The sequence below is a fragment of the Trichomycterus rosablanca genome, chromosome 22, assembly GCF_030014385.1.
Source record: "Trichomycterus rosablanca isolate fTriRos1 chromosome 22, fTriRos1.hap1, whole genome shotgun sequence".
Taxonomy (NCBI): Eukaryota; Metazoa; Chordata; class Actinopteri; order Siluriformes; family Trichomycteridae; genus Trichomycterus; species Trichomycterus rosablanca.
This window is the reverse complement of record NC_086009.1, coordinates 15,410,157-15,437,132: the sequence shown is the minus strand read 5'-3', so window position 1 is coordinate 15,437,132 and position 26,976 is coordinate 15,410,157. Positions and strand designations below refer to the sequence as shown.

The window sequence follows — 26,976 nt, the reverse complement described above, 5'->3', positions numbered from 1 at the left end:
AAGTAATAAAAATAACAATAAGAAAGAACAAATATATACAAAACAGTTACATGTGCAAAAATATATAAAATAGAATAAAATATTAATAAAAACAGTGCAAAATAATAACAATAAAAACTATCAGTTTGTGTGTGTGTGTGTGTCTCTCTCTCTCTCTCTGTGTGTGTGTGTGTGTCGCTCGCTCTTCGCTCTTATTATTATGACTGATTGATTCCCTCTACTGATGGAAGCGGAATGGTTGAATTACAGCCGATAAGAACTGCACAGAAATATAAAAATATATATATAGCGGCTCCCAGAGGCGCGACTCGGTTCCCGTTCAATAGAATCGGGTCGTTCGCAAACGACCCATCATTATCAGAATAGTTTTGACGGCACCCCTGACGAAGCCAGACGGCACCCGGTTGAGAAAGGCTGGTCTATGTAGTCGTCTGACTGTTCGATGGCACAGATGAGGTTCGAACATTAGACTGCTGCGCCACCCAGTCACCCAAAATACAAATGTAGCATTAATTCAACAGTGACATCTTTGTCAGTTACTGGTTAACTGGTTAACAGTTGTTTGACGCCATTGCAAACCATCTATCTACAGTGTATCACAAAAGTCAGTACACCCCTCACATTTCTGCAGATATTTAAGTATATCTTTTCATGGGACAACACTGACAAAATGACACTTTGACACAATGAAAAGTAGTCTGTGTGCAGTTTATATAACAGTGTAAATTTATTCTTCCCTCAAAATAACTCAATATACAGCCATTAATGTCTAAACCACCGGCAACAAAAGTGAGTACACCCCTTAGTGAAAGTTCCTGAAGTGTCAATATTTTGTGTGGCCACCATTATTTCCCAGAACTGCCTTAACTCTCCTGGGCATGGAGTTTACCAGAGCTTCACAGGTTGCCACTGGAATGCTTTTCCACTATTCCATGACGACATCACGGAGCTGGCGGATATTCAAGACTTTGCGCTCCTCCACCTTCCGCTTGAGGATGCCCCAAAGATCTTCTATTGGGTTTAGGTCTGGAGACATGCTTGGCCAGTCCATCACCTTTACCCTCAGCCTCTTCAATAAAGCAGTGGTCATCTTAGAGGTGTGTTTGGGGTCATTATCATGCTGGAACACTGCCCTGCAACCCAGTTTCCGGAGGGAGGGGATCATGCTCTGCTTCAGTATTTCACAGTACATATTGGAGTTCATGTGTCCCTCAATGAAATGTAACTCCCCAACACCTGCTGCACTCATGCAGCCCCAGACCATGGCATTCCCACCACCGTGCTTGACTGTAGGCATGACACACTTATCTTTGTACTCCTTACCTGATTGCCGCCTCACATGCTTGAGACCATCTGAACCAAACAAATTAATCTTGGTCTCATCAGACCATAGGACATGGTTCCAGTAATCCATGTCCTTTGTTGACATGTCTTCAGCAAACTGTTTGCGGGCTTTCTTGTGTAGAGACCTCAGAAGAGGCTTCCTTCTGGGGTGACAGCCATGCAGACCAATTTGATGTAGTGTGCGGCGTATGGTCTGAGCACTGACAGGCTGACCCCCCACCTTTTCAATCTCTGCAGCAATGCTGACAGCACTCCTGTGCCTATCTTTCAAAGACAGCAGTTGGATGTGATGCTGAGCACGTGCACTCAGCTTCTTTGGACGACCAACGCAAGGTCTGTTCTGAGTGGACCCTGCTCTTTTAAAACGCTGGATGATCTTGGCCACTGTGCTGCAGCTCAGTTTCAGGGTGTTGGCAATCTTCTTGTAGCCTTGGCTATCTTCATGTAGCGCAACAATTCGTCTTTTAAGATCCTCAGAGAGTTCTTTGCCATGAGGTGCCATGTTGGAACTTTCAGTGACCAGTATGAGAGAGTGTGAGAGCTGTACTACTAAATTGAACACACCTGCTCCCTATGCACACCTGAGACCTAGTAACACTAACAAATCACATGACATTTTGGAGGGAAAATGACAAGCAGTGCTCAATTTGGACATTTAGGGGTGTAGTCTCTTAGGGGTGTACTCACTTTTGTTGCCGGTGGTTTAGACATTAATGGCTGTATATTGAGTTATTTTGAGGGAAGAATAAATTTACACTGTTATATAAGCTGCACACAGACTACTTTTCATTGTGTCAAAGTGTCATTTTGTCAGTGTTGTCCAATGAAAAGATATACTTAAATATCTGCAGAAATGTGAGGGGTGTACTCACTTTTGTGATACACTGTATATGCATATTGTCTAAGCGTCTCTGCTTTCGAAGGCAAAGCTGTTGCTGGTTTTCCTCCACAACATTGTCCTCATTGAACTCGTTGACATTCCGTGTTGGTGAAAAACTCCTCATTAGTGTCACACCATTGCTGTTTTGCATCTCATGTTTCCCAAACGAGGAGCAGTGAGCTCTGTCTGTCTGTCTTTTCCCTTCTCTTCCCCTCGGATGACGAGGACAGGCTGTGTTGAGAGGATCCCTCGTTCTCACCCGTAGTCCAAAAACTGACGAGGCATTCCTTTCAGCTGAGTTAAAGGTCTTGCTCAAGGGTCCAACAGTAGCAACTACCTTAACCACTGAGCTACCACTGTCAAGCAATGCTTTAATCTTCATCAGCACCGTCCTAAGCATCCTCCTTCTTTTTTTTTTTACATTTATTTTTGTTCTCCCTTTTAGCGCGTCCAATTGCCCGATTGCGTCATGCTTCCTCTCCACCAATGCCGATCGATCCCCGCTCCGATTAAGGACAACGGAGCTAACCCATGCCCCCTCCGACACGTGGGCAGCAGCCGTATGCATCTTGTCACCTACACTTTGACGAGTGCAGTGCGGATCAGCACTGTGTACGGAGAGACACACCCTGACAGCACTCTTTTCCCGTGTCTGTGCAGGAGGTCATAATCGCATTAGATATGAGAGTCCCTATCCGGCTTTTAATATCCCACCTCTATCTGAACAACAGGCCAGTCGTTGTTCATGTGGCCGCTCAGCCCAGCGCCACCTCAGCGGCTATTTTTGTATTTTTAATGGGTATTGTTAGTGGGTCAGAAGGCAAATGGAATTTACCTGACAATTGAACTCCGAATTCGACACGATTGGGTGTGTCTGTCGGGAGGAAAGGTTGAAGGAATTCCTAGACATAGATGGTGAATAATGGATAGTAGTGCGTGACTCTTCATACACAAAACCCCTCTCTGCTCAACCCCATTTCTGACTAGGTGTAAGGAGGCAGCTGGCAACTGCACACATGTCCAAGGGGGGGGGGGGGGGGGGGTGTTTTAGGTATGACCCTCCTTGTTCAGGCATGGGTCTGGAGCAGTGATAAATGGATACACCCAAATTAGAAGATAAAGGAATGGTATAACAGTGGAGTGGAGGCTGTTAGGCTGAGAACAGGTGTGTGTGTGTGGATAGATACAGGGACCTGAAGGTGCTACACATGTATAGATGATCTGATCCTCCACGCTGTAACCACAAGATAGTAGAGCTGCTTTGTTTATGTGGGTTTGAATAGCTGAACCGAGGCTTCAATCTGCCAGACGCAGTCACACCTGCATTCATTTCCATTATCAGCATCCAGACAGATGTTTTCCCACGTGAGCTTTAGGGTTCACACTGTGCCAGTGGGACGTTGTAGTGGTGGCTTCCAGTTTCGCAGCATTTCACTGGTCAGATGTCCTTAGACCCGGACAGTCAACCAATCGGGAACAAATCGGCTAGCCTGCACGTCACCCTGCAGTAATCCATGCTCGACTCTCATTCATGAGCCTTCAAACCTGTTGGGTTTGTTTCCAGCTACAGTATCTCATCGCTGCTTCAGTTTCCTCTTCACGGTGTCAGTACAATCGATTTGGCGTTTCTGTTGAACAAGGAAGTCAAACAGAAGGTGGTGACATTGTAATACACTCTCACACACAGGCAGATACATGCTCGCTTACTGCAGTCGACTCTCCTAAGTGGATCTAATGACTGACCGGTGGTTATTGTTTACGCGGCTGTTGTTTAAGTTTTAAAGATACAGCCGAGATAAGGATGGTGAGTCTCGGGCTGGACGTGTTCGCACATGTCACTCTTGCAGTCACCGTCAGATGTTTGTGCGGTCCTGCAGGAATTTCTGGCACAGAATTCCTGTTTCCAAAGAAGTTGGGCCACTTTTTTAAACAAAGACAAGATTCTGTGATTTTTTTTTTTTTTTTTTTTTTTTTTTTACCCCTTTTTCTCCCCTTTTTAGCGCATCCAATTGTTCAATTAGCATCGTGCTTCCTCTCTGTCTATGCCGAACCCTGCCCTGACGGAGGTGATTGAAGCTAACCCGTATCCCCTCCGAAACACGAGCAGCAGCCAGATGCATCTTTGCCACCCACACATCGACGAGTTTAGCGCCACCTAGCGTTGCATGCGGAGAGACACACCCTAAGTGCACCCCCTCCCATCTCTGCGTAAGCGCCTCCAATCAGCCGGCAGAGAACGCAACCGCATTCTGACAGAGAGAGACCCACATCCGGTTCTTTGTCCCACCCCCCACATGAGCAACCGGCCAATCGTTGCCCATATAGCCACTCAGCTTCGAACCGGTAAAGCAAGGCTGGATTCGACACGACGCTTCTCAGAATCCAGCCCCGGTTGCAGCGCGTTTCTTTTTACCGCTGCGCCACCTGAGCGGCCAGATTCTGTGATTTTTATTGAAATGAAAAAAGAAATGACTCATTTTGAGTGTAAAAAATTCTTAGTGGTTTAATCATGTTGTAACCCAACTTTAGGTCCTACAGGCTGGCAGTAAGTGTTAAGATCAATAATATTTATTTATTTATTTATTTTGTTTATTTATATGTCAACACATTGCTTACATTTATGGCAGGATTCTTTTTTAATTAATTTTATATATTATTTAATTTATTTGTTTATTAATTAATTATTTAATTCATTAATTTTATTACAGAGTGCCTATAGATTCACATACCTTTTATTCAATTGTACAAAATATCCCAATTTTTCTTGAAATGGGGTTTTTGTGTGCCTACAATTGCAATGTGAACCATTCATACATCAACACCCCCCCCCCCCCCCCCCCCTACCCCCAAAAAAAATAAAAAAACCCAAAACATTTAAATTAATAAAGACATTATTGCAGAGCTAAATTGCTTTAAATAAAGTCTTTATCATTTTAGAGTAGCTGGATATTTTGTTAATACTGCCATGTCACAATTATTCAACCCCTATACGATACTGCTGATCTTAAAAAAGAGAAAATTATAAATAAAATTAATAAATAAATTTAAAAGAAAAGAAAGGAAATACTGACCTAAAGTTGGATTACAACACAATTAAATTATTGGAAATTTGCAGCACGAAAGCCATCAAACATCAGTGAGCTGGAAGCTTCTGTATAAGTAGAATGATTGAATCAGAATGAATTAAAGGTACTCACACACTGTTAATATTTTAATTAAAAAAATCTCTATATATAGTAAAATAATAATAATGACCTGGTGAGTGCAGCCAATGGGGATGCAGTGTGGTGGGGGGTTTAGTTCATGTCGTGGAGGGCCACCACCCGCCATGGGCCCCAGGGCACCTGCCCCCCCCGGTAGTTACGCCACTGTAGCAGAGTTGAGATTTGAGCTTGGATCTCAGCGTTGGTGGGCTAGATCGACAGACGGCTGCGCCACCCGAGTGCCCAGATGTGACCGTGATATTATGTAATGATATTATAAGGCTGCTGAGGTTGTGTAGTGTAAACCTGGCTGATGTGGAGTTCTCTGGCAGAGGAAGAGGGATTTTCGTCCATTCAGCCGTATATTTCTGGGTCTCTATGTACAGAACACTAAAAATAACTTGATTTGTTTGGCCCTTATCCCAAAAATACACTTTTCCTCAAATTGCTTGGACAATATCGATCCATAAACATTATCTAGCTGCTGCCACTTTTAAAGATAAAGCTTCTGCATAAGGTGCAGGTTTGCAGTTTTTGCTCCGAACGGAGTTGTTTATCAGACCTCAGTGCAGAGCCGCTAAGCTGATTGTGTCCGCGTTCGGCTGTAATGCTACGTTCCTGTAACTGATTAGACCAGCGGGAGCTGTCGACCGAGTCCTGTAGTGTTTAAGCTTCAGGATCGCGCTCACGATTGATTATCTGTAATCGGATTAAGTAGTCTGCTGAGAGCTGTTGTCTTCTTTTACAGTCTTCACAGACTGAGCACTGTTGGAAAAAGCAGCGCTCGACCATATTTTTACCTCGTCCAGCACCGATTTATACCCTAATACGGTAATAAATACAAACAATGCATTCATCCACCTAGTATGCTGTCAAATCAGCTCTGATCTGCTAAGACACGGACTCCACAAGACCTTATGGAGACCCAGATTATTGCTTATAGCCGAGATCAATGGAGCCTGTAGGATACAAAGACTAAAGCGGGCTCTAGTGAGAATTGAACTCACGACCCCTGGTTTACTAGACCAGTGCTCTAACCATTAAACTAAGGAGCATATAGAGAAGGTAGCAAATAACAATGTAGAGACTTGGGAGAAAAAGCTCAAATCCTGGACTATAGCCGTGAGCTTTTGAGGACTCTTGTGGTATCTGGTACCAGGACGTTACAAGATCGTCCTGCAGTGCATCTTGGGAAAATCTCATTCTCGTCCTCCTGATTTTGGGTTGGAACGAACCAAGGTTGCTCCGAAGTCCAGTTTCGATATCTGTGTGCAAATTGTAGGTGCTTTTAACACTGGACAGGACTTAGCACGGACACTCTGACTGGCCTGTGACTACACAGCCCCATACACAAGGGTTCGATACACTGTGTTGTGACCCATTCACCTCATCGCCAGTATTAAAATGGTCTGCAGTTTGAATCTCAGTAGCTCTTCTGACGGTCTGTACCAGAAACCATAGACTTAATGTCCTCTTACATCAATGAGTCTTGGTTGCCCAGCAACCCGTCAACGGTTTGTGGCTTGTCCCTCCTCGGACAACTGTCCGTGGGAACTTCAGCATCCCTTGTTATTTCTAAGATATGATTTGGCTCTTATCAAAGTCACTCAGGTCTTTATGCTCATCAGAGCTGCTGGGTTCAACACGGGTTCTTTGAGGAACTACCATCAATCTGATGTTAAATATATAAATAAACATGGAAATAAACATGGTTGGTTCATTCCATTCCAAAACCATGTGTACTTTTATGGACCTGGCCTTCCCCAAACTGCTGTAGTTTTTTTATACTGATCAGTTAATTGGGTACTGCACTGCGCAGTAACACACCCCAAAAAGGATGCCTGTCCATCACGGTGGTCATATCCATCCCGGATTCACAGATTCAAACCCTTGATTTCAGCACTAGTGGACTGACGTAATTTACTGCTAAGTGGAAAATTATTTTGTGGTATATAATTGACACCTATGTTTAATAATTCAGATGGGTGTCTATCCAACGTCTGGCGTGTGTTGTACAAGTGAGAATTGTTTGGTGACCCCAGATTGCTCTGGACACTGTTTTTTCTTATGGTGTTTTTGTTTTTACCTGTCTATACTATAGATGAATTTAAGTTTTTGTCCTCTTGGGGGGGAAAAAGTTCACATCTCTAAAAGAACTGGCTTTAGCTGCTCCGGTGCCAATCAGATGTGCAAATGAGCTTCACATATACGCTGCCCTGATTGCGTAATCATGATTAATCAAAGCGATTTGCTGCCCTGATTGCTCACCTTTTCCACTCCTTTCAATTCTACATACACTTTGTGGCCAAAAGTATTTGGACACCTGACCGTCCCATTTAAAAACTGACGGTATTAAAACCTCTGGGATTTTGTCAGCTATAACAATAGCCGGCTTTTCACTGGACTTCACTTTGTAGTATGTATGTTGGAATTTGTGGCCATTCTATCAAAATAGCATTAGGCTATAACCACTAGGCTACCACTGCCTTTTATATTATAGCATTGTTCAGCATTTTGCATTGTTTAGAGATTCCAGCCCTAATGAGGAGAGAATAAATGTTTGTCCTCCTTGGTTATGACACTCATTAGCATTTTAGGATCCTTATTTGTGTGAGCATGTGCGACCTGGTGCTTCGCATCTGACCCGTTGTTGTTTGTAGATCTTTCCAGGGCTGCAACTAACAATTATTTTATTATCTGATTATTTTCATGTGTCTATTATTTCTTCGAATTAATCTTTGGTTGTGGGCTGAAGTCCTGTGATGGATGGGCCACATTGTTGCTTATAGCCGAGATCAATGGAGCCTGTAGGATACAAAGACTAAAGTAGGTTCTAGTGAGAATTGAACTCACGACCCCTGGTTTACTAGACCAGTGCTCTAACCCCTGAGCTAAGGAGCATATAGAGAAGGTAGCAAATAACAATGCAGAGACTTGGGAGAAATGATAGCTGTGGTAGCACTTCTGATGGTCCGTCCCAGATGTCAAAGCCTTTATGTCCTCTGGCATCGAGTCTTGGTCGCCCAACACCCCGTCAACAGTTTGTGGCTTGTCCCCACTTAGAAGACAGTCTGTGGGAACTCATCGCCGTGCCAAGGTGGTGCAGCGAGATAATCCAGCGCTGATTCGGCTGAACGCCTCCTGGAAGCACAATTTGCTGTGTTTGCAGTAGACAAAATTGGCCATCAAGTCTGCTGGGTGGGAAATACCATACTGATGTGGGTGGGGTTAGGAGCCTGAGGTGCCTGTGCAAAAGTGAAGAAATCCACTGATGCAGGGGCGTAAAATAAGGGGTAGAGGGACTGCACAGGTGTCGGAAGGGGCATGAGGCAGGCGAATATACCCTCCTCTGATGCAATCGAGAACCCCGGCAGCGAAAGGCTAATTGGCTACTCTAGATAAATAAAAAAAAATACATGAATAGAATAACTGTGGATGACTGTGTGTTCGTCTGTTACATCCGGGGGCCTGAAACGTTCGGGGTTTGCAACATGTACGTGTCCACCATTGCTGTCTGTGTTTCTTTTGTTTTCCTCTCTCTCTCTATCTGTGTATCTGCAAGTCTTCTGTCTTCAGCTCAATCTGTGTCTTTATTCCTTTTCTTCACCATGCATTGCATTTTCAGAAGAGGCCGCGTGTAGGTATATAAAACACAAAGCATCTCATCCGGCTGCATGACTTTTCTTTCTTTCCATCTTCTGTAGGCTCCGATTTGTGTCATTCTGATTCCACGCTTCACTTGGCTTGTACGATTGTTTTTGATTTATTTTATGAGTTTCCTCACTTTCCTTCCTGTGCTGATCAGTATTGGTGTTATTCTTGATGTCTTTGGTGCCGGATCTTCCATCCTGTTCTCCGTTTTGCTCGTCTCGTCTGCGTCCGTCTCGTGACTGCATGGCCTTTCTGCACGCCGGGGTTTTCTACCTTTTTATCCTCCTCTTCCCCTTACCTTCACACCGAAGTGACCCCTCTCTACCCTCTTTGCAGGGGACGTGCTCTTTCAGATGGCCGAGGTCCACCGGCAGATACAAGTACAGCTGGATGAAATGGTGCGTCATTTTGGCTCCTCTTACCATTACCAGATCATATCATGGATTGATTTGTAGCGAACAGGCTTTCATCCTGCGATTCATGCTGAATAAATATTTGCACCCTTTCTGTTTCTGCAGCTGAAGTGCTTCCACACAGAGCTGCTGTCCGAGCTGGAGAAGAAAGTAGATCTGGATGCCAGATACCTGACCGTGAGTCCCCAAAACGCACATTTCAAACACTCTGAAATGAACTTTTTAAGGTCTTGGACTTACTCACTTGTTGTAGATGTATGAGCTAGCACACCAGTACCAAGATTCTGAGCTCCCGGGTTCGAATCTCAACTCTGCTACTGGTCGACTGGGCGCCCTCTAGCAGGCACAATTAGTATGCTGGGTGGGAAAGAACAGACTAATAAAGCGATGGGGTTATCAACACAGTATAAGGACCTTGGTTACCCAGGGTGCCTGTACAGAAAGTGGAGGAGCGCAGAGATCCGGGCGTGGCTCTCTGTACGCGAAGCCGACCTCGTGCGCAAATCCACCAAAGTATGGGAGAAGGGCAAATAGGACAAATATACACCCTCCTTGGGTGCCTTCAAGGTCCCCAGCAGCGGATTGGCTATGCCAAATTTGGAGAAAAAATATTATAATAATTATAATAATAATATTATAATAAATGTTTTATTTATTAAATTTCTTTTTTAATTTCTTTTAATAAATTTTATTCATTTTATTTTTATAATAAATATTATAATAAATATATAATATATTAAGACCCTTTTCCACTACTGCAACTGTAAATCTTTTTAGATGCATCTCTACAACCTTTACATACCTGGATTTGGGCAGTTTATCCCATTCAGGTATCTGAAGTATGTGCCTGTATTTGCCCCTTCCACTGAGAATCGCCCTTATAGCATGATGCTATGTGATCCTGCTACCACCATGTGTCACTGTACGGATGGTATCAACCAGAACATTTTGGCCAATTCATGGTGTTGGACTTAAACCAAGTATATCCACTTTTATGCTGCTGTGCTATTGCATTATTAAGAGCTTCAGCTGCATTTCCCCCATGTTCTCATGCACCACACGGCTTTAATTCAGCAATTTGACAGAGATTAAGGTATCTGTGAAGCACTGCGTGGAATGATATGTTTAGACTGAGTGGGCAGAGGCGAACGAGACGGTTGCTGCTACAGTATAGAGTGGCATAACTTAGGGGGAGGTGGCGAGTTGCTTGTTGTTATACTGTACTGTACTGTACTGTACTGTCAGTCAGAGCTCTCAGCGGTCAGTATGAGATACTGGATGGATGGTGGATTCTTTATTCAGGAGAAATAATTTGCTTCAGTCGCTTATCCAATGAATCATGTAGTTTCATGTAATAATTAATGCATATTTATTTACCTCCCATTACTGGAAATCCGAAAGCCACTCAAAAGACGGAACTGCTACTACATGTGTAGCAGATCTGATCAGGCGTACAGACCTGATCGACTTGATGAGGGTCAGATCGTTATGGCTGGACGGCTGGGTTGAAAACAGCAAGCTGTTCTCACAGGCAGCTGTAATGAGTACCCACTGACAGTGGTCCAAGAAGTGAAAAGCCATACACAGCTGACAGGGTGTTGGGCGGCCAAGACTCAATGACTTCAGAGCACATGAAGGCTATGGCATCTGGTACAGGCGAGCTACTGTGGCTCAAATTGCAAATCATTTGAATACTGGTTTTTAATACTTCTAACCCTTCATGTATGGGCTGCATAGTGGCATTCCAGTCACAGATGAAACTGGCCTCTGTTTGCAGTGTAAAATGAGACGCAGTTAACTGTCTTCATGACGAATTCCAATCCTGGTGCCCGAGCTCAGTCGAATGCCTGTGGTGGCTTGTCTTTTAGGAAAAAAAGCTCAGGGCTTTGAAGTGCAAATCACTTCAACATTGTGCCATTATGGCTCGAATAGCTCTCTAAGTGCTACAAGTGCTGACTCGGTAGTTGTGCTGCCAAAAAGCCAATGACGTCTTGCATCAAATTCTTCTGTGTATGGTGATGCGTAGCTGCAGTCCAGTCAGAATACCCAGGATACCCGTGGTAACTTCTGTCCGCCATGAAAACACCTACAATGGGCACAATTTCATACAATAAATGTTATAAAAGTTATAAACAAGAGACAAGGCAGGAATACCAGGAATGCTTCGGCCATCCCTCACCCCAGGACGAACCGCCACCTGAATCGAACCCAGTGGTGGGCTAGCAGAGCAGTTGGGATCTTGTTCATCTTTCTGCTGCTGCGGTGTCCGTCCTTCTATCCTCAGTTACGGCAGTAAGAGTTTAGTCTCCTTACAATTACGTTTCAGCACTTTTTCCTGACTTTTTGTTTGTAGTGTATACAATTACCCAGTTACATCATGCTTCCTCTGTACTGATACTGATCCCCTCCCTGATTGAGGAGAGCGAGACTGACTCACGGCTTCTCCAACATGTGTGCAGTGGCCGACTGCGTCTTTTTACCTGCACGAGGCGAGTTCATATGCGGATCAGCCACACTCTGATGAACGCATTATTATTATGACTCTGTGCAGGCGCCATCGATTAGCCAGCAGAAGCTCCCACCTCCCACCCTGTATGAACAACAGCCAACCGTTGTTCATGTAGCCGCCCAGCCCAGCCGTATGTCAGCTCTGGTGTGCTAGCGTGCTTCGCTGCTGTGCCACCTGAGCGCCACGTTTCAGCACTTTCAACAAAAAAACTTAGACTAGGGTTAGGGTTAGGGTTAGGGTTAGGGTTTTGTATTTAATGAGCTCCAGAGTATGGCATCGCTTGTAATAGCTCTAATGTTGGTTAGAAACGGGTTTATTTATTTGTACTATTGAAATGAATGGAATAAATTGGAGCATATTCGCTCGACACCACTCATTCACACACTTTCCTGCACAGCATGACAGTGCCTAAAGGGTTCGATAGAACTGCCACGGCAGCTGTTAATTGGTAATGCATTTTTAATGGAACCGAACTAATCAAATAATAAGCGCAGGGTGTCAAAGGAATGTACTTTGGTTAGTGCTGTAATTGATTAGCATTAAGCATAGACAGCTAATTACACGGTTTTCAAGACAGACTTAGTGTCTATTGCTTTTGGCATGGCATTCGGAGGGGGGGTCATGTCACTGGAACAAAACAAGCTGCTAAATAATGTGAAAATATGAAAGTATTATAAGCAATACATTGTACTGATTTGAACCAACATCAGCTACGAGAGCGTTTGGGTGATGCTGCAGTCTAATACACTAGCCAAGCACTCCACATCTCCTGAGTTCTGGTCTCAGCTGTGCTAGCGGCTTGGCCGGGCTCTTTAAACAGACACATCTGGATGGGTTTGAGCGAGGAAGAGTCCTCTCATTGTCCCTGCAGCAGCGACTCCTGCTGTCTGTGAGAACCGGCCGCTGGCAAGGGTGACGTGCATTTGGCCGAGGTCACCAGATTGCTCCGGGTAAAAAAGGGGAGTCAACAACAACAACAAAAAAATACAATACTTTGTGTTGCTTTTGTGCTTTTTATCAGCACCATATTAATAATTCATTTGAATCACGCCAGCCGGGGCTGTTCAGCGTCCTCTGGTGCTTTTCTCTTTGGACTTGTGATTATATTGTTATATCGTGGACATTGTGCAGGAATGTAAGTGAATTTTCTGAGGCATCCCACTTCATCATGTTTCGGTTGCTATGGTGATCCACATGCCTTGGAGGGTCTAGGTGGTTCGGATGTAGGAGCTACTGGTTTATTACAGAGCCAGGAGTCAGGATTAGTCCTGGTAATGGAGTAGAAATGGAAGACAAAATCATATATGCCTAATTAGATCTATCTTGTTAATTTATCATCAGTGGTATATACTGTATATATACAGTATATATATATATATATATATATATATATATATATATATATATATATATATACAGGGGTTGGACAAAATAACTGAAACACCTGTCATTTTAGTGTGGGAGGTTTCATGGCTAAATTGGACCAGTCTGGTGGCCAATCTTCATTAATTGCACATTGCACCAGTAAGAGCAGAGTGTGAAGGTTCAATTAGCAGGGTAAGAGCACAGTTTTGCTCAAAATATTGCAATGCACACAACATTATGGGTGACATACCAGAGTTCAAAAGAGGACAAATTGTTAGTGCACGTCTTGCTGGCGCATCTGTGACCAAGACAGCAAGTCTTTGTGATGTATCAAGAGCCACGGTATCCAGGGTAATGTCAGCATACCACCAAGAAGGACAAACCCCATCCAACAGGATTAACTGTGGACGCAAGAGGAAGCTGTCTGAAAGGGATGTTCGGGTGCTAACCCGGATTGTATCCAAAAAACATAAAACCACGGCTGCCCAAATCACGGCAGAATTAAATGTGCACCTCGACTCTCCTGTTTCCACCAGAACTGTCCGTCGGGAGCTCCACAGGGTCGATATACACGGCCGGGCTGCTATAGCCAAACCTTTGGTCACTCGTGCCAATGCCAAACATCGGTTTCAATGGTGCAAGGAGCGCAAATCTTGGGCTGTGGACAATGTGAAACATGTATTGTTCTCTGATGAGTCCACCTTTACTGTTTTCCCCACATCCGGGAGAGTTACGGTGTGGAGAAGCCCCAAAGAAGCGTACCACCCAGACTGTTGCATGCCCAGAGTGAAGCATGGGGGTGGATAAGTGATGGTTTGGGCTGCCATATCATGGCATTCCCTTGGCCCAATACTTGTGCTAGATGGGCGCGTCACTGCCAAGGACTACCGAACCATTCTGGAGGACCATGTGCATCCAATGGCGGTGCCGTGTATCAGGATGACAATGCACCAATACACACAGCAAGACTGGTGAAAGATTGGTTTGATGAACATGAAAGTGAAGTTGAACATCTCCCATGGCTTGCACAGTCACCAGATCTAAATATTATTGAGCCACTTTGGGGTGTTTTGGAGAAGCGAGTCAGGAAACGTTTTCCTCCACCAGCATCACGTAGTGACCTGGCCACTATCCTGCAAGAAGAATGGCTTAAAATCCCTCTGACCACTGTGCAGGACTTGTATATGTCATTTCCAAGACGAATTGACGCTGTATTGGCCGCAAAAGGAGGCCCTACACCATACTAATAAATTATTGTGGTCTAAAACCAGGTGTTTCAGTTATTTTGTCCAACCCCTGTATATATATATATATATATATATATATATATATATAATTTTTTTTTTTTTTTTATCTGATAACTGCTGTATGCTAAGACCATGTTTCCATGTGTGTTGTCTCCTGCAGGCGGCTCTGAAGAAGTACCAGATTGAGCAGAAGAGCAAGGGTGAGAGTCTGGAGAAATGTCAGGGCGAGCTGAAAAAGCTGCGTAGGAAGAGCCAAGGGAGCAAGAACCCCGCCAAGTACAACGACAAGGAGCTGCAGGTAAGGTTCCTGGCAGCTGCTGGCCTTCTCCCATCTCCACATCCTCCTCCTTACCTTCTTTTTTACTGCCTGTCTGTTAGGGTTGTGAATCGTTCGTATTTTAGCAAGTGATTCTGCTTATCAATTCTGATTCCTATTGATTCCCTTGTTCACACTACACGATTTTTGCCCCGATTTTCACTCGCCGACAGGTCGCCACCAGGTGCGCCACCAGAGGTAAATCGGCTCTCAATCGCTATGTGTGAACTACTCAACGACTCGATCCAGCAGACTCAGGAAAAATATCTAGCATGCTAAATATCTGGACCTGTCAGCGACTCAGATTCATGTAGTGTGAAAAGTGTTACGGTCAGCTTGTGACTATAGCAGTGAGTGCAGTATTGAGCTCCAGCCAATGAGAGCGCAAGATATGGAGTGATGAGAGTGTATATGTGTGGAACAGGGACATCATATAGACTTTTGTTCGCAGACAGGTCGGCAATAGATGCACCAGCTTGGCGTTCACTTGGGGCTCGAAAATCAGTCCTCGATCCCTATGTGTGAACTGTTCGACTCGATCCAAGTGGCTCGCAGATCGAAAACTATCTAGCATGCTAAATATCTGGACCTGTCAGCGACTCAAAATCCTGTAGTGTGAAACCTGTTGCGATCAGGTTGTGACTGGCAGTGAGTGCAGAGTCGAGCTCCAGCCAATCAGAACGCAGATACAGGTTGAGGGGAAACCCGGGGGAGGAGTGTAATATATATAATAATATAGTTTCTATCCGAATATATCGAAATACACAAGCTTTTAGCCGCTCAGGTGGCGCAGCGGTCAAGTACGCTAGCGCACCAGAGTTGGGTTTCTAGGTGCATCGTATCGAAACTCAGCTCTGCCTTTCCGACTGGGTTGGGCGGCAGTATGAACAACGTTTGGCTGTTGTTCAGGGGCTCATAACTGGTACGACTGCGGCCCCTGCTGGTTGACTGTCGGCGCCTGCACAGGGCTGAGGAATAACATTGAGGGGGGTGTGACCCTCCGTGCGCGGTGTCTCTCGGTGTATGAACTCGGCTCGTGCAGGTGAAAAATGCAGGCTGTACTGATTGCGTGCCGGAGGGGGCGCGAGTCAGTTGAGTGGCGTCCTCAGTCAGCGGCAAAAGGGTCGAATCAGTATAGAGGACACAATCAGGGTAATTGGACACGACTAGATTAGGGGAGAAAAATTCTCCCATAATACCCATGTTGCATTGCAAAAAATATTTATTTAAAGCTCTCTTTACAGATCTGTTGATCATGTAGCCCAATCCACTCCTTCATCCAGATTCTTTTCTTTTTTCTCCTTGTTTTTACTCTTGAATCGCTGACGTACAAATCATAGTTTAGGAGACCAGACAGACTCGTCTGAGTTTCCTCCTGGTGATAGATGGTGTAGTGTGTGACCCTCTATCACCGATCAATCATGTAGTGTGAAAACCCCAATGACTTAAAAGACTCAGGTTGTGTAGTGAGGACTGTACAGCGAGTTTATAACCTTGAAAGTCGTGTAGTGTGAACTTAGCATTACGTGCCGACACACCCGTGCAGCTCTGGGTGTGGCGGGACAGGATTCTACTTGCTGTGCGACTGCAGGGAGTGATATTAAATGTGTAAGCAGCCATTACATGAGGTTTTGTCTTTCCTGTTCTGTGGTTGCTGTGGTGGTGAAGAGGTCTAGGCGGGGAGGTATGGTGGCTCAGTGGGTAGCACTGTCGCCTCACAAACACAACTGGCCATGTTTGAGGGGGGACGGTTGATTGGGGTCTTTTCCCACTGCGGCTGTGAAATGCGATCTATGGGACTGATCCTGATGCCTGCATGAGTGAGGGGGGCGGGGAGGGGTGCACCTGTCGAAGGGAGTATGGTAATCCGACTCCCCTTGATCAAATTGAGGATTTACAATCAAAATATCTTATTTGACCAAATACACCCCCCCCCCCACCCGCTTTATTGAGTGGCCATTTGTCTGTATTATATTATATTATATTATATTGTATTGTATTGTATTGTATTGTATTGTATTAATTATATTATATTATATTATATTATATTATATTAATTACATTATATTTATTATATTATATTATATTAATTATATTATATTAATTATATTATACTGTATTATACAGGTATTATATTATATTATATTATATTAATTATATTATATTGTATTATATTATATTAATTATATTATATTATATTATATTATATTATATTATATTTATTATATTATATTAATTATATTATACTGTATTATATTATATTATATATATTATATAATGTATTATATTATATTATATTATTATATTAATTATGTTATATTATATTAATTATATTCTTTTTGTCTGTATTATATTATATTATATTATATTACATTATATTATATTAATTATATTATATTCATTTGTATATATAATAAAATACAATCAATCTGACCAGCGAAAATATTAAACCTGATTTCTTTGTATTTTGGTCAGTTAAATAAAGGTGTCATTTTCCAAAATGTCCCGACTTTTAAAGAAACAGGATTTGTACAGTTTGATACAAACATGACGCATGTCTGAACAACGGCTCTGCATTCCTTACCCTACACCTAACGACTTGTATTTCTAAGCTCCGAGCTAATTTACCTGCTCCAGCCTGCTCAGCTGTTTTTCAGTTTGCCGTCGTGAGCGGATGATGGACGCTCTCTGCTGAACATCAGACGCCCCCTGCACAGGCTGCAGCCTTAGATCAATCCTGATGTGGCTCCACTCTCGGCATCAGACTTACTGCTGCGGGTTACATTAGGAGCACATCATTAGTACACCCTTCACCCACTGGGGAACATTTTTTTTTTTTTTTTAGAAATGGTGTACACTTGCGGTCCCAAAGTATGAGCTTGTTTGACATCCTGTTCCAAAACAATAGCATTAATATGAAGTTAAACCTTGCTTGGCAGCTATGACAGCTGTTTTGATATGACCCTCTGTCTTTTGTTTCCTCTGTTAGTTTGTAGAGACCATCAGCAATAAGCAGAGTGAGCTGGACACCTTCGTCGCCGAGGGCTACAAGACGGCTCTGTCGGAGGAGCGCAGAAGATACTGTTTCCTGGTCGACCGGCAGTGTGCTGTTGCCAAGAACAGCAGTGCTTATCATGGCAAGGTGAGTAGAGCAGGTTCACACTACATGACAATCAAAGCCTCTGGTGTTTAAGAGTAGTTAATCTAGCTGGTGTAACTAGTAGATACACCAATGAGGCATAACATTATGACCACTGAAAGGTGAAGTGAATAACACTGATTATCTCTTCATCACGGCACCTGTTAGTGGGTGGGATATATTAGGCAGCAAGTGAACATTTTATCCTCAAATTTGATGTTTTAGAAGCAGGAAAAATGGGCGAGCGTGAGGATTTGAGCCAGTTTGTGATCTCTAGACGACTGGGTCAGAGCATCTCCAAAACTGCAGCTCTTGTGGGGTGTTCCCAGTCTGCAGTGGTCAGTATCTATCAAAAGTGGTCCAACGAAGGAACAGTGGTAAACCGGTGACAGGGTCATGGGCGGCCAAGGCTCAAGGCCCTTGTGGATCCAACAGACGAGCTACTGTAGCTCAGATTGCTGAAGAAGTTAATGCTGGTTCTGATAGAAAGGTGTCAGAATACACAGTGCATCACAGTTGTCGCAGACCAGTCAGTTAGAAAGGTGGTCATAATGTTATGCCTCATCGGTGTATAGTGCAATAGTAGGAATGAACGGGTTATGTAAATACGTCTAACCCTACGTTCAGACCGGCACCGATTAGAGCTGGCGATTTCCGGTGACAGTAGGCGGAGCAAATGTTAGAGATGCAAAGTGGGCGGAGTCGACTTAAAGACGTTGAGCAAAGTTTAACTTCATGCAAATTAGGAACAAAGCGATGTGACCGGCAGCAATTAGAGTTGTCGGTTTCCGGTGACGGTAGGCGGAGCAAACATTAGTGGGCGGAGTCTGTGACTTGAACACGTTGAGGTTCACCTCATAAGATTCCCCCTTATTTTTAGGGGGGGGACACATCTGGATTGTGGTGAAATTGGGTGGGAAGGAATCTTATTTGTGGTCAGATTTGTTTTCCAATATGCTTAGTAGATACTAGTCAGTAAAGTACGCTGTACTACCATGGCATTTTCTTTGCCATGCCAACCAAACACCCACATGCGATGATGACGCTTCCGGTGTGAACCCAGAGGCGATAAATTGCACCTTTACCCTACGTTCAGACAGGCAACAATCAACAAATATCCTAACTATTATGACATTTAATCTGGCACACAGGACTAAATAGGGTCAGCGATACACCCACACACACACGAATGGCAACAGGAAGGATTGTATTGACATACACCTTATCTAGTTGGTCCTAGGTTCATCCTGTAACATACCTTCATATCTCCGTCATGCATCATAAAGGGCGTCCTCGCATAAAAACTTTGCCAGGTCAGGTATATGGAACCAATTCTGTGCAGCAACCTTTAAAAATAGGAGCAGCCAAAAAAGGAATTAATATGGGAGCCCAGGTGCTAGACTGGCCTGCCTGCAGTTTAAATCTGTCTAATGCTGCTTAACAGTCCAGAGTCTCAGTTGTTCTTTGCCCACATGCCAGCGATGTGCAGTAAAGGACAGAGATGCTAGAAGGGAAAAAGAGTGGACCAGTCATGATTAACTCCTGTTGTGTCTTTTTTTATGGACCAACTGAAGGGCTTAAATTGCAGGTGGTATGGGGATATGTTAATGGCATTAGCACGGGCAGCTTGCCAGCTAGATGTCCTTTTTTTTTTACAGTGAGAGGGCTTTGTGATATGAGAGCAGAAGTGCTAGACTGGCCTGCCTGCAGTCTAAATCGAACTTATGCTGCTAAACAGTCCAGGGTCTCTTTTGTCATAGATCAAATCATCTCTGTCTGATTTTCTCAACACCGTCCCAACTTTTTTGAATGTTGGTTTGTTCTAAAGTTCCTAAAGTCTTAAAAGTCCCTAAAGACTAAATGCAACTGTAATAGAATTTTGATTCTCTATCAGATCAAACCGCACAGTGCAACTCCAAGTTGAGCTGTTGCCATGGCAATCCCTTGTGCTGGCTGTAACGTTCTGCGTCCAGCATTTGTAATGGACACAAACGAACGCAGCTCGGGGCAGAAGTTTATGTCCACGGTTGCTTTTCTACGCGGTCCTATAGGACGCTGCGTCATGGCGGGGATCACCGGTGCTGCGTAGTTCTGCTGCGGATCAGGTGACCGTGCCGTTCCATGTCGACCTCGAGTTGTGAGTGTGGGTGAGACGGATTAAGAGTAGCCCCCCCAGCCAGTCCGGTAGCAGTACAGGGGCGTGTGTGGGAAGGGTTCAGAAAGGGCACGCAATAGTGTGTTTGTGCGTGAGTCACTGGGTGAGAAGTGGGCGGATGGATACAGAGGCAGGTTCCTCACCCACGCACCAGCGATGTGCAGTAAAGGACAGAGATGCTGGGGAAAGAAGAGCGGACCTGTCGTGATTATGCCCTAGTGCGTCTTTTGTATGGACTAATTGAAGGGTTTAAATTGCAGATCAAGTGGACAGAACAACAGCTGGGCTACTGTCAGTTATTGTATTTCCAAAAAATCTGTATGTACTGTAGGTGTCATGTATGCACCAGATAGGTGTTCCTAATAAAGTGCTTGGTGTATATGCACCTACACTTAATGGTGAGGTAGACAGTAGGTTGGTATGAGTACTCGAGTACCCTAGTGCTCAGTGGTAGCTGGTGGGTAAAGTATTGGGCCGGTCGATTGGCAGTGCCTGCAGCAGACAAAATAGACCTCTAGCCTGCTGTGTGGAAAAGACCGGACTAAAAACGAGTGGGTTGGGTCCTCGACGCTGTGTGAGGACCCTGGTTAGTAGCCTGAGGCGCCTGTACAGAACTGGAGGAATGCGGACATCAGTGCGTGACTCTCCATGTGAGAGACTGGACTCACGTTCTAATCTGTGGAAGTATGGTCGAACAAGAAAAGAGGGATTCATAATTGGTTGCTGGTTCAAGCCCCACTACTGCCAGATTACCACTGTTGAGCCCTCAAGCAAGGCCCGTAGTTTGCCCAGATATTATGCTAAGTGGGTGTGCGGGTGGCATAGCAGTGTATTCATGGCAGGGTTTGATTCTAGGGTTGCTGTCAGTACAAACGTGATTGGCTATGTCTTAGTTTTGGGGGGTGGGGGGTGGATTGGTGTTCTGTTTGGGGGAACCGGACCCACCACAGCTCTGACCAGGATAAAGTGTATGTTGATGTTTTCCTCCCATATTACTAATTCAAACTGGATTAAGGATGTCATGTGACTGAATTTTATTTCTGTTTATTTGAATTGTGTGTGTGTGTGTGTGTGTGTGTGTGTGTGTGTGTGTGTGTGTGTGTGTGTGTGTGTGTGTGTGTTGCAGGGCAAAGACCTGCTCACTCAGAAGATCCCAATGTGGCAGCAGGCCTGCTCAGACCCCAACAAGATCCCAGAGAGGGCCATGTTGCTGGTGCATCAGATGGTGTCCGACTCCAACCCACTTCTCTCCAGCCCCTTGCACTCCTCCAAGGGCAACCTGGTCATCTCGGACCCCATTCCCGGAGCTCAGCCGCTCCCTGTGCCTCCAGAGCTGGCTGCCTTCATGAGCGGTGGTTTGGGCCACCAGAGCGTAAGTAGCATTTACTAACTTAGCATGTATTTAGGCTGCAGAGATGCTAACGGTGGTGAAACCTGAATGGTATTGATCGACTGTCCACATCCTCCAAGGACCCTCACTGACCAGATTCTGTTTGACTGGTGGACAACATGGTAGGGTTTGTTGTACTGGTATGAGTGCACCAGTTCTGAACCTGAAATATAAAGCCAGCAGTGTCCACTAGTAGAAGGCGAGGACGCACACCTTTGATACTACTAGTCCCAGAATGCATTGCAACAGCGAGCATGCAAGCCCAGTTGCACCTTTCCTCCACTCTGTTGCACATTCATGTTGACACTGTTTGACCCTTGACATAATCCCATTTTTATTTAGTTCGACACCTTTGCCATACACCTACAACGAGGGTGGTGGTATCTTAACAGCTGGTTTGGGTACTGGACTAGTAATTGGAAAGAAAGGTCATTGGTTCAAGCCCCACTACAGCTAGATTACTACTGTTGGACTACTGAGCCAACAGGGTACATTTGCATAGTATTTATACATCCCAACAACACTGCTGCACCTGATGCACTTATAACAGAACAACACACACTACCATGTGATTACCATCTTAGTGTCATCGCAGTGCTGAGAATGATCCACTACTCAAATTTGGACCCTAGGGGGGTCCCATTCGATTGGTGAATAGGGTACAGGGGGGTGACCCGGTTCTGAATATTTTGGCTACAGGTTTATGTTGCCGAGTTTACTAGTACATTAGCTGTGTGGTCTTGTAGACAGCTTAGATTGCACTGTAACATTAGCTAATTACAACCATTGTTTACATTGTTTACCTAATTTAAAGCAGTTAAACATCCAGTTCTAATATGTCAGCTTTCTGTGTGTGCTAGGTGAATATAAATAAGTCACACAATGCTGGATTCACTATGTGGTGACAGGAGCCGAGGCAAAGCTGGGGCAAATATTTATAGCGGAGCGCTCGCGATGACTCAAGGCTTCAAAAATTCATCGCTGCACCTCGCACTCAGAATTTTAATATCCTGCCTGGATCGAGTTACAATGGCTGCGTGTCGTCTTCTTTAATCCGCTTTTACTCGACCGTTATTAATGCTAAAGGATCACGTCTGCTAGCTCAGGGGTCACTTTAAATCCTGCGCTTACTGGCACATTGCTGTTTTCGGCTGTATATGCTTTGTGGGTTTGGTTATTAAATAGCAACGGCCTTGCTTTAGACTACAAATACCTATAGTTCGTATAACATTACATTATGTAATAACATAATGACATGTTGATAACATTAGCATAACAGGCATAACATTATGACGGGTGAAGTGAATATATTAGGCAGCAAGTGAACATTTTATTCTCAAAGTTGATGTTGGAAGCAGGACAAATGATCAAGCGGGAGGATTTGAGCGAGTTTGACAAGGACCAGATTGTGCTGGCTAGACGACTGGGTCAGAGCATCTCCAAAACTGCAGCTCTTGTGGGGTCTTCCCGGTCTGCAGTGGTCAGTATGTATCAAAAGTGGTCCAAGGAAGGAACAGTGGTAAACCGGCGACAGGGTCATTGATGCTCATTAGGGAGTATAGGAGAGTCCCATATTATTTACTTGTATATAAAACAGATAGGCTGATTCATTTTATTTTTCCTTATAGTTATAGTATAGTATACTATATTATAGTTATATATACTGTACTTATAGTATATAGTTGTATATACAACAAATAGGCTGATTCATTTTATTTCACCTTAAAAGGCAGAAGTTGATTGTGTTTTTGTTTACATTTATTTACATCTTACCCTTGTGCTCTTTGCTTGCAGAGGATGATAGGTCCTGATGGCATGTCCCTGGTCAATGGTACCACTGGCTTGCAGAGTGAGGAGTACTGGTCTGAGGGGGGTGCGTCTCAGGGCAGATCCAGCTCTCCACAGCCTCCGTCCCAGTCCCAGCCACAGAGGCAGGTCAGCGAGGTTTACTCCAACACGCTGCCCGTTCGCAAACACCAGCCGGCCAAGAGCAAGGCTACCGTGGGTACGAGAGCCGACCTTTACCTAGAGCAAAATACTTGCTTTATGGGATAAACATTGCGAGATTGCGATTGCTTTCCTTGTTTTTCCAGGCGAGACGCGGACTCTGCCCAGGTCCAGTTCCATGGCAGCGGGGCTAGAGAAAAACGGACGCTCGCGTGTTCAGGCCATATTCTCGCATGCGGCCGGCGACAACAGCACGCTGCTCAGCTTCACCGAGGGCGACATCATCACACTGCTGGTTCCTGAAGCTCGGGATGGCTGGCACTACGGAGAGAACGAGAAAGACAAAATGTAAGCGACTGTGCTATAAGAGCAGATGCAAACCTGTTTTTTGTAGGTTGTGTGTCAGCTGGTTCTTAATAATAATGCTGCGATAAATTGCAGAATTTCATTATTGATTCGTCATTAATTTTGACTTAAATTTGCATCTTTCCCTTTTTCCTGTAGTCAAATCCAATTCCCTAATTGTAACTTGCAGATCCCCAACCTGACACAAGAGAACCACAGAGTATCAAGTGTGCAGTCGTTACTGCTTCTTTTCACCAGCCAGGAACGGTGTTTCACAGTGATTCAGCCATCCCTCGGGCAGGCACTTTGTCCAGCCAGTCGAGCTCCCTTACTCAGACACAGCCAATTGTGTCTTCCTGGGTGCCCGGCTGGTCAATACCATAGCTGCGATTCAAGCTTGAGAGCTTGAGATCTCATTGGTGGTGGGCTAGCGCATTGGACCTCCGCGCCACCAGTGTGTCCCGGGTTGGAATTTGGCCTGGGCTGAGCACCACAGGGCATCAGGTTTGCCTGAGTACTTATGTTGCATAATAGTCTGGCTTCCACACAATCAGAATAGCCATCGGTATCGGTCGTCTCCTCTTAAATACAAACAAAACCCTTTATATACAGATAATGTAATATTACAAAGAAATCAAATCAGCTGTCTAATGCGCTCAAGTTTGAATGTCAGCTGTGCTATCGACATGGCCGGATGTCTAACAGGCACAGTGGCTGTCCTAGAAGAAGAGACAGGGTTCCCCATTGGTGTTGCAAATGCAACCAACACAAGTGGTGCTCTACTTCATGTAGGTTCCATTCCTGGAACGGCTCTTGACTGAGGTGGTTTGTTCTAGTCTGCGGCTCTCCTCGGTCAATTGGGAATCTGAAAGGACTAGATCAGTGGAAAAATAAAATATTCAGGCGCTGAGATGCTATTGATAAATGCTTTTCTCTCCTTCTTTCTCAGGCGAGGCTGGTTTCCCTTTTCCTACACGCGAGTGTTGCCTGATAGTGACTCGGACAAGCTACGGGTCAAGTGAGTATCTTGATGTCTATTTTTTTGGCATAAGCAAGGACCTTTGTGTTTCTTAGATACAGAACCGATGAGGTGATTGTTGATTGTATAATGTAAATTTAGTCTGTCAAACCTCTTAAAACATCTTTTAGTTTTTGCTTAGGTGACTTGGGAAATTTCTGGCTTGGGTGCTTTGTAAATTAAAACAAAAACTTAACCAAATAAAAGAATATCTGGGTTTTGGGTGACTCCTTTTGCAATCAAGTAATGATACTTACATAATCACCTAATAACAGCCTTCAGCCGTGCATGTATGGGCTTAATAGTGTGGGCTGACCATGCGCTCTCCTCCAGCCTGCACCACGGGAAGAGCAGCAGCACGGGGAACCTGCTGGAGAGAGACGACACGTCTCTGCCCATGCCCGACTATGGCCTCACCGCCCGTCTGCTGGCTCAGAGCCTGACACAGAATCGCCCGCGTCCATACAGCATGGCTGGCTTCACACAGGTACACTCACAATCACACACACTGGCATGCTGACCAACCTTTAGGCTCATGTAGAGCTACTACTAGGCTAAATTAACTCTATACTCTAAACTCTTTGCATGATTCCAGTCTGCACAATACAAACTTACTTCTCTCTCTCTCTCTCTCTCTCTCTCTCTCTCTCTCTCTCTCTCTCTCTCTCTCTCTCTCTCTCTCTCTCTCTGACGCCATCTGCTGGTGTAAAACACACTCGTTTCTGATTGCATGATTAACGTTTCTAGAAATTCGCTTTCCCTAACGGTTCTGCTTCACTTTCACTCCGGGGCAGCATTAAATTGTTTCTTTACAAATTGCAGCCAGCAATTGAGGATTATGACAGTCATTTTGCTACAAGGTAAGATTGAATGTGTAGGAACTGATATGTTTTGTGTGCGAGAAATGAAAAGTAAGGTGGCAAACCAGCAAAAGTCTCTAATTAGGGGAATACTCCAGCATTTTTCAACCCATCTGCAATGTGTGTGGTTACCAAACACATTTCACTCTACTGGGAAAAAAGAAAATCTATTGACCTTATAAAATAATAACTAATTATTATTATCATCATTGTCCTTATTATTATAATAATTATTATTATTATTATTATAATTGTTATAATTATTATTATCATAATTAATAATATTATTAATGTTTTCATTATTATTAATATTATTGTTATTATTGTCATTATTATTATTATTATTAATATTATTATGTTAGTATTATACAGTAGTACTACAGTTTTTATTATTATTAATATTAATGTTAGTCATTATTATTATTATTATTATTAAAGTTATTCTTTTTATTACTATTATTATAAATAATATTATTAAAGTTTTCATTATTATTATTATTATTATTTAAGTTTCCATTATTATTATTATTATTAATATTATTGTTATTGTGATTATTATTATTAAAGTTATTCTTATTATTATTTTTATTATAAATAATATTAAAGATTTAATTATTATTATTATTATTATTATTATTGTTAGTCATTATTATTATTATTAATATTATTGTTACTGTCATTATTATTATTATTAAAGTTAATATTTCTATTATTATTATTAATATCATTGTTATTGTCATTATTAATAATAGTATGTCATCGTCATTATTATTATTATTATTAATATTATTATTGTTATTGTCTATTGTTATTATTAAAGTTATTCTTTTTATTATTAATAATAATATTAAAGTTTTCAATAATATTATTGTTATTATTGTCATTATTATTAATATGATCATTTTCATTATTAGTAGTATTATTATTAGAATTTTCATTGTCATCATTATTATTACTTGCAGTAGCATTGAAAAAAATAACTCCTAATAAACAGAATCTAAGGGAAAATATACGTCCTTGAACAGCTTAAATTTTAGGGTCACATTTAAATTGCTAATCAGCATCTGACCTCAGTCCCACAATCTGACCCACAACATACCCACAAATTCTTATCATCCCTTTGAAGAATGTTCTATACCATAGAGTCATTAGGTACACCAAACCGACCTACCATACAGATGACTGTAGCTCATC

At 43.4% G+C, this 26,976-nt stretch overlaps 1 protein-coding gene across 3 annotated transcripts in view; it reads left to right on the top strand.

Moving 5' to 3' along the window:
* baiap2a (BAR/IMD domain containing adaptor protein 2a) overlaps window positions 1-26,976 on the top strand; it is an 83,498-nt gene that overhangs the window by 49,047 nt on the left and 7,475 nt on the right. For 2 of the 3 annotated variants that reach the window (XM_063018491.1, XM_063018490.1), the window contains exons 4-13: window positions 9,415-9,476; window positions 9,597-9,668; window positions 14,773-14,910; window positions 17,918-18,070; window positions 21,349-21,594; window positions 23,407-23,617; window positions 23,706-23,907; window positions 24,854-24,922; window positions 25,256-25,409; window positions 25,745-25,782. In XM_063018491.1, coding sequence (XP_062874561.1) covers window positions 9,415-9,476; window positions 9,597-9,668; window positions 14,773-14,910; window positions 17,918-18,070; window positions 21,349-21,594; window positions 23,407-23,617; window positions 23,706-23,907; window positions 24,854-24,922; window positions 25,256-25,409; window positions 25,745-25,782 — 1,345 coding nt within the window. Of the gene's footprint in view, window positions 1-9,052; window positions 9,065-9,414; window positions 9,477-9,596; window positions 9,669-14,772; window positions 14,911-17,917; window positions 18,071-21,348; window positions 21,595-23,406; window positions 23,618-23,705; window positions 23,908-24,853; window positions 24,923-25,255; window positions 25,410-25,744; window positions 25,783-26,976 lie in introns of all 3 variants that reach the window. The other variant, XM_063018489.1, reaches the window with a different exon arrangement.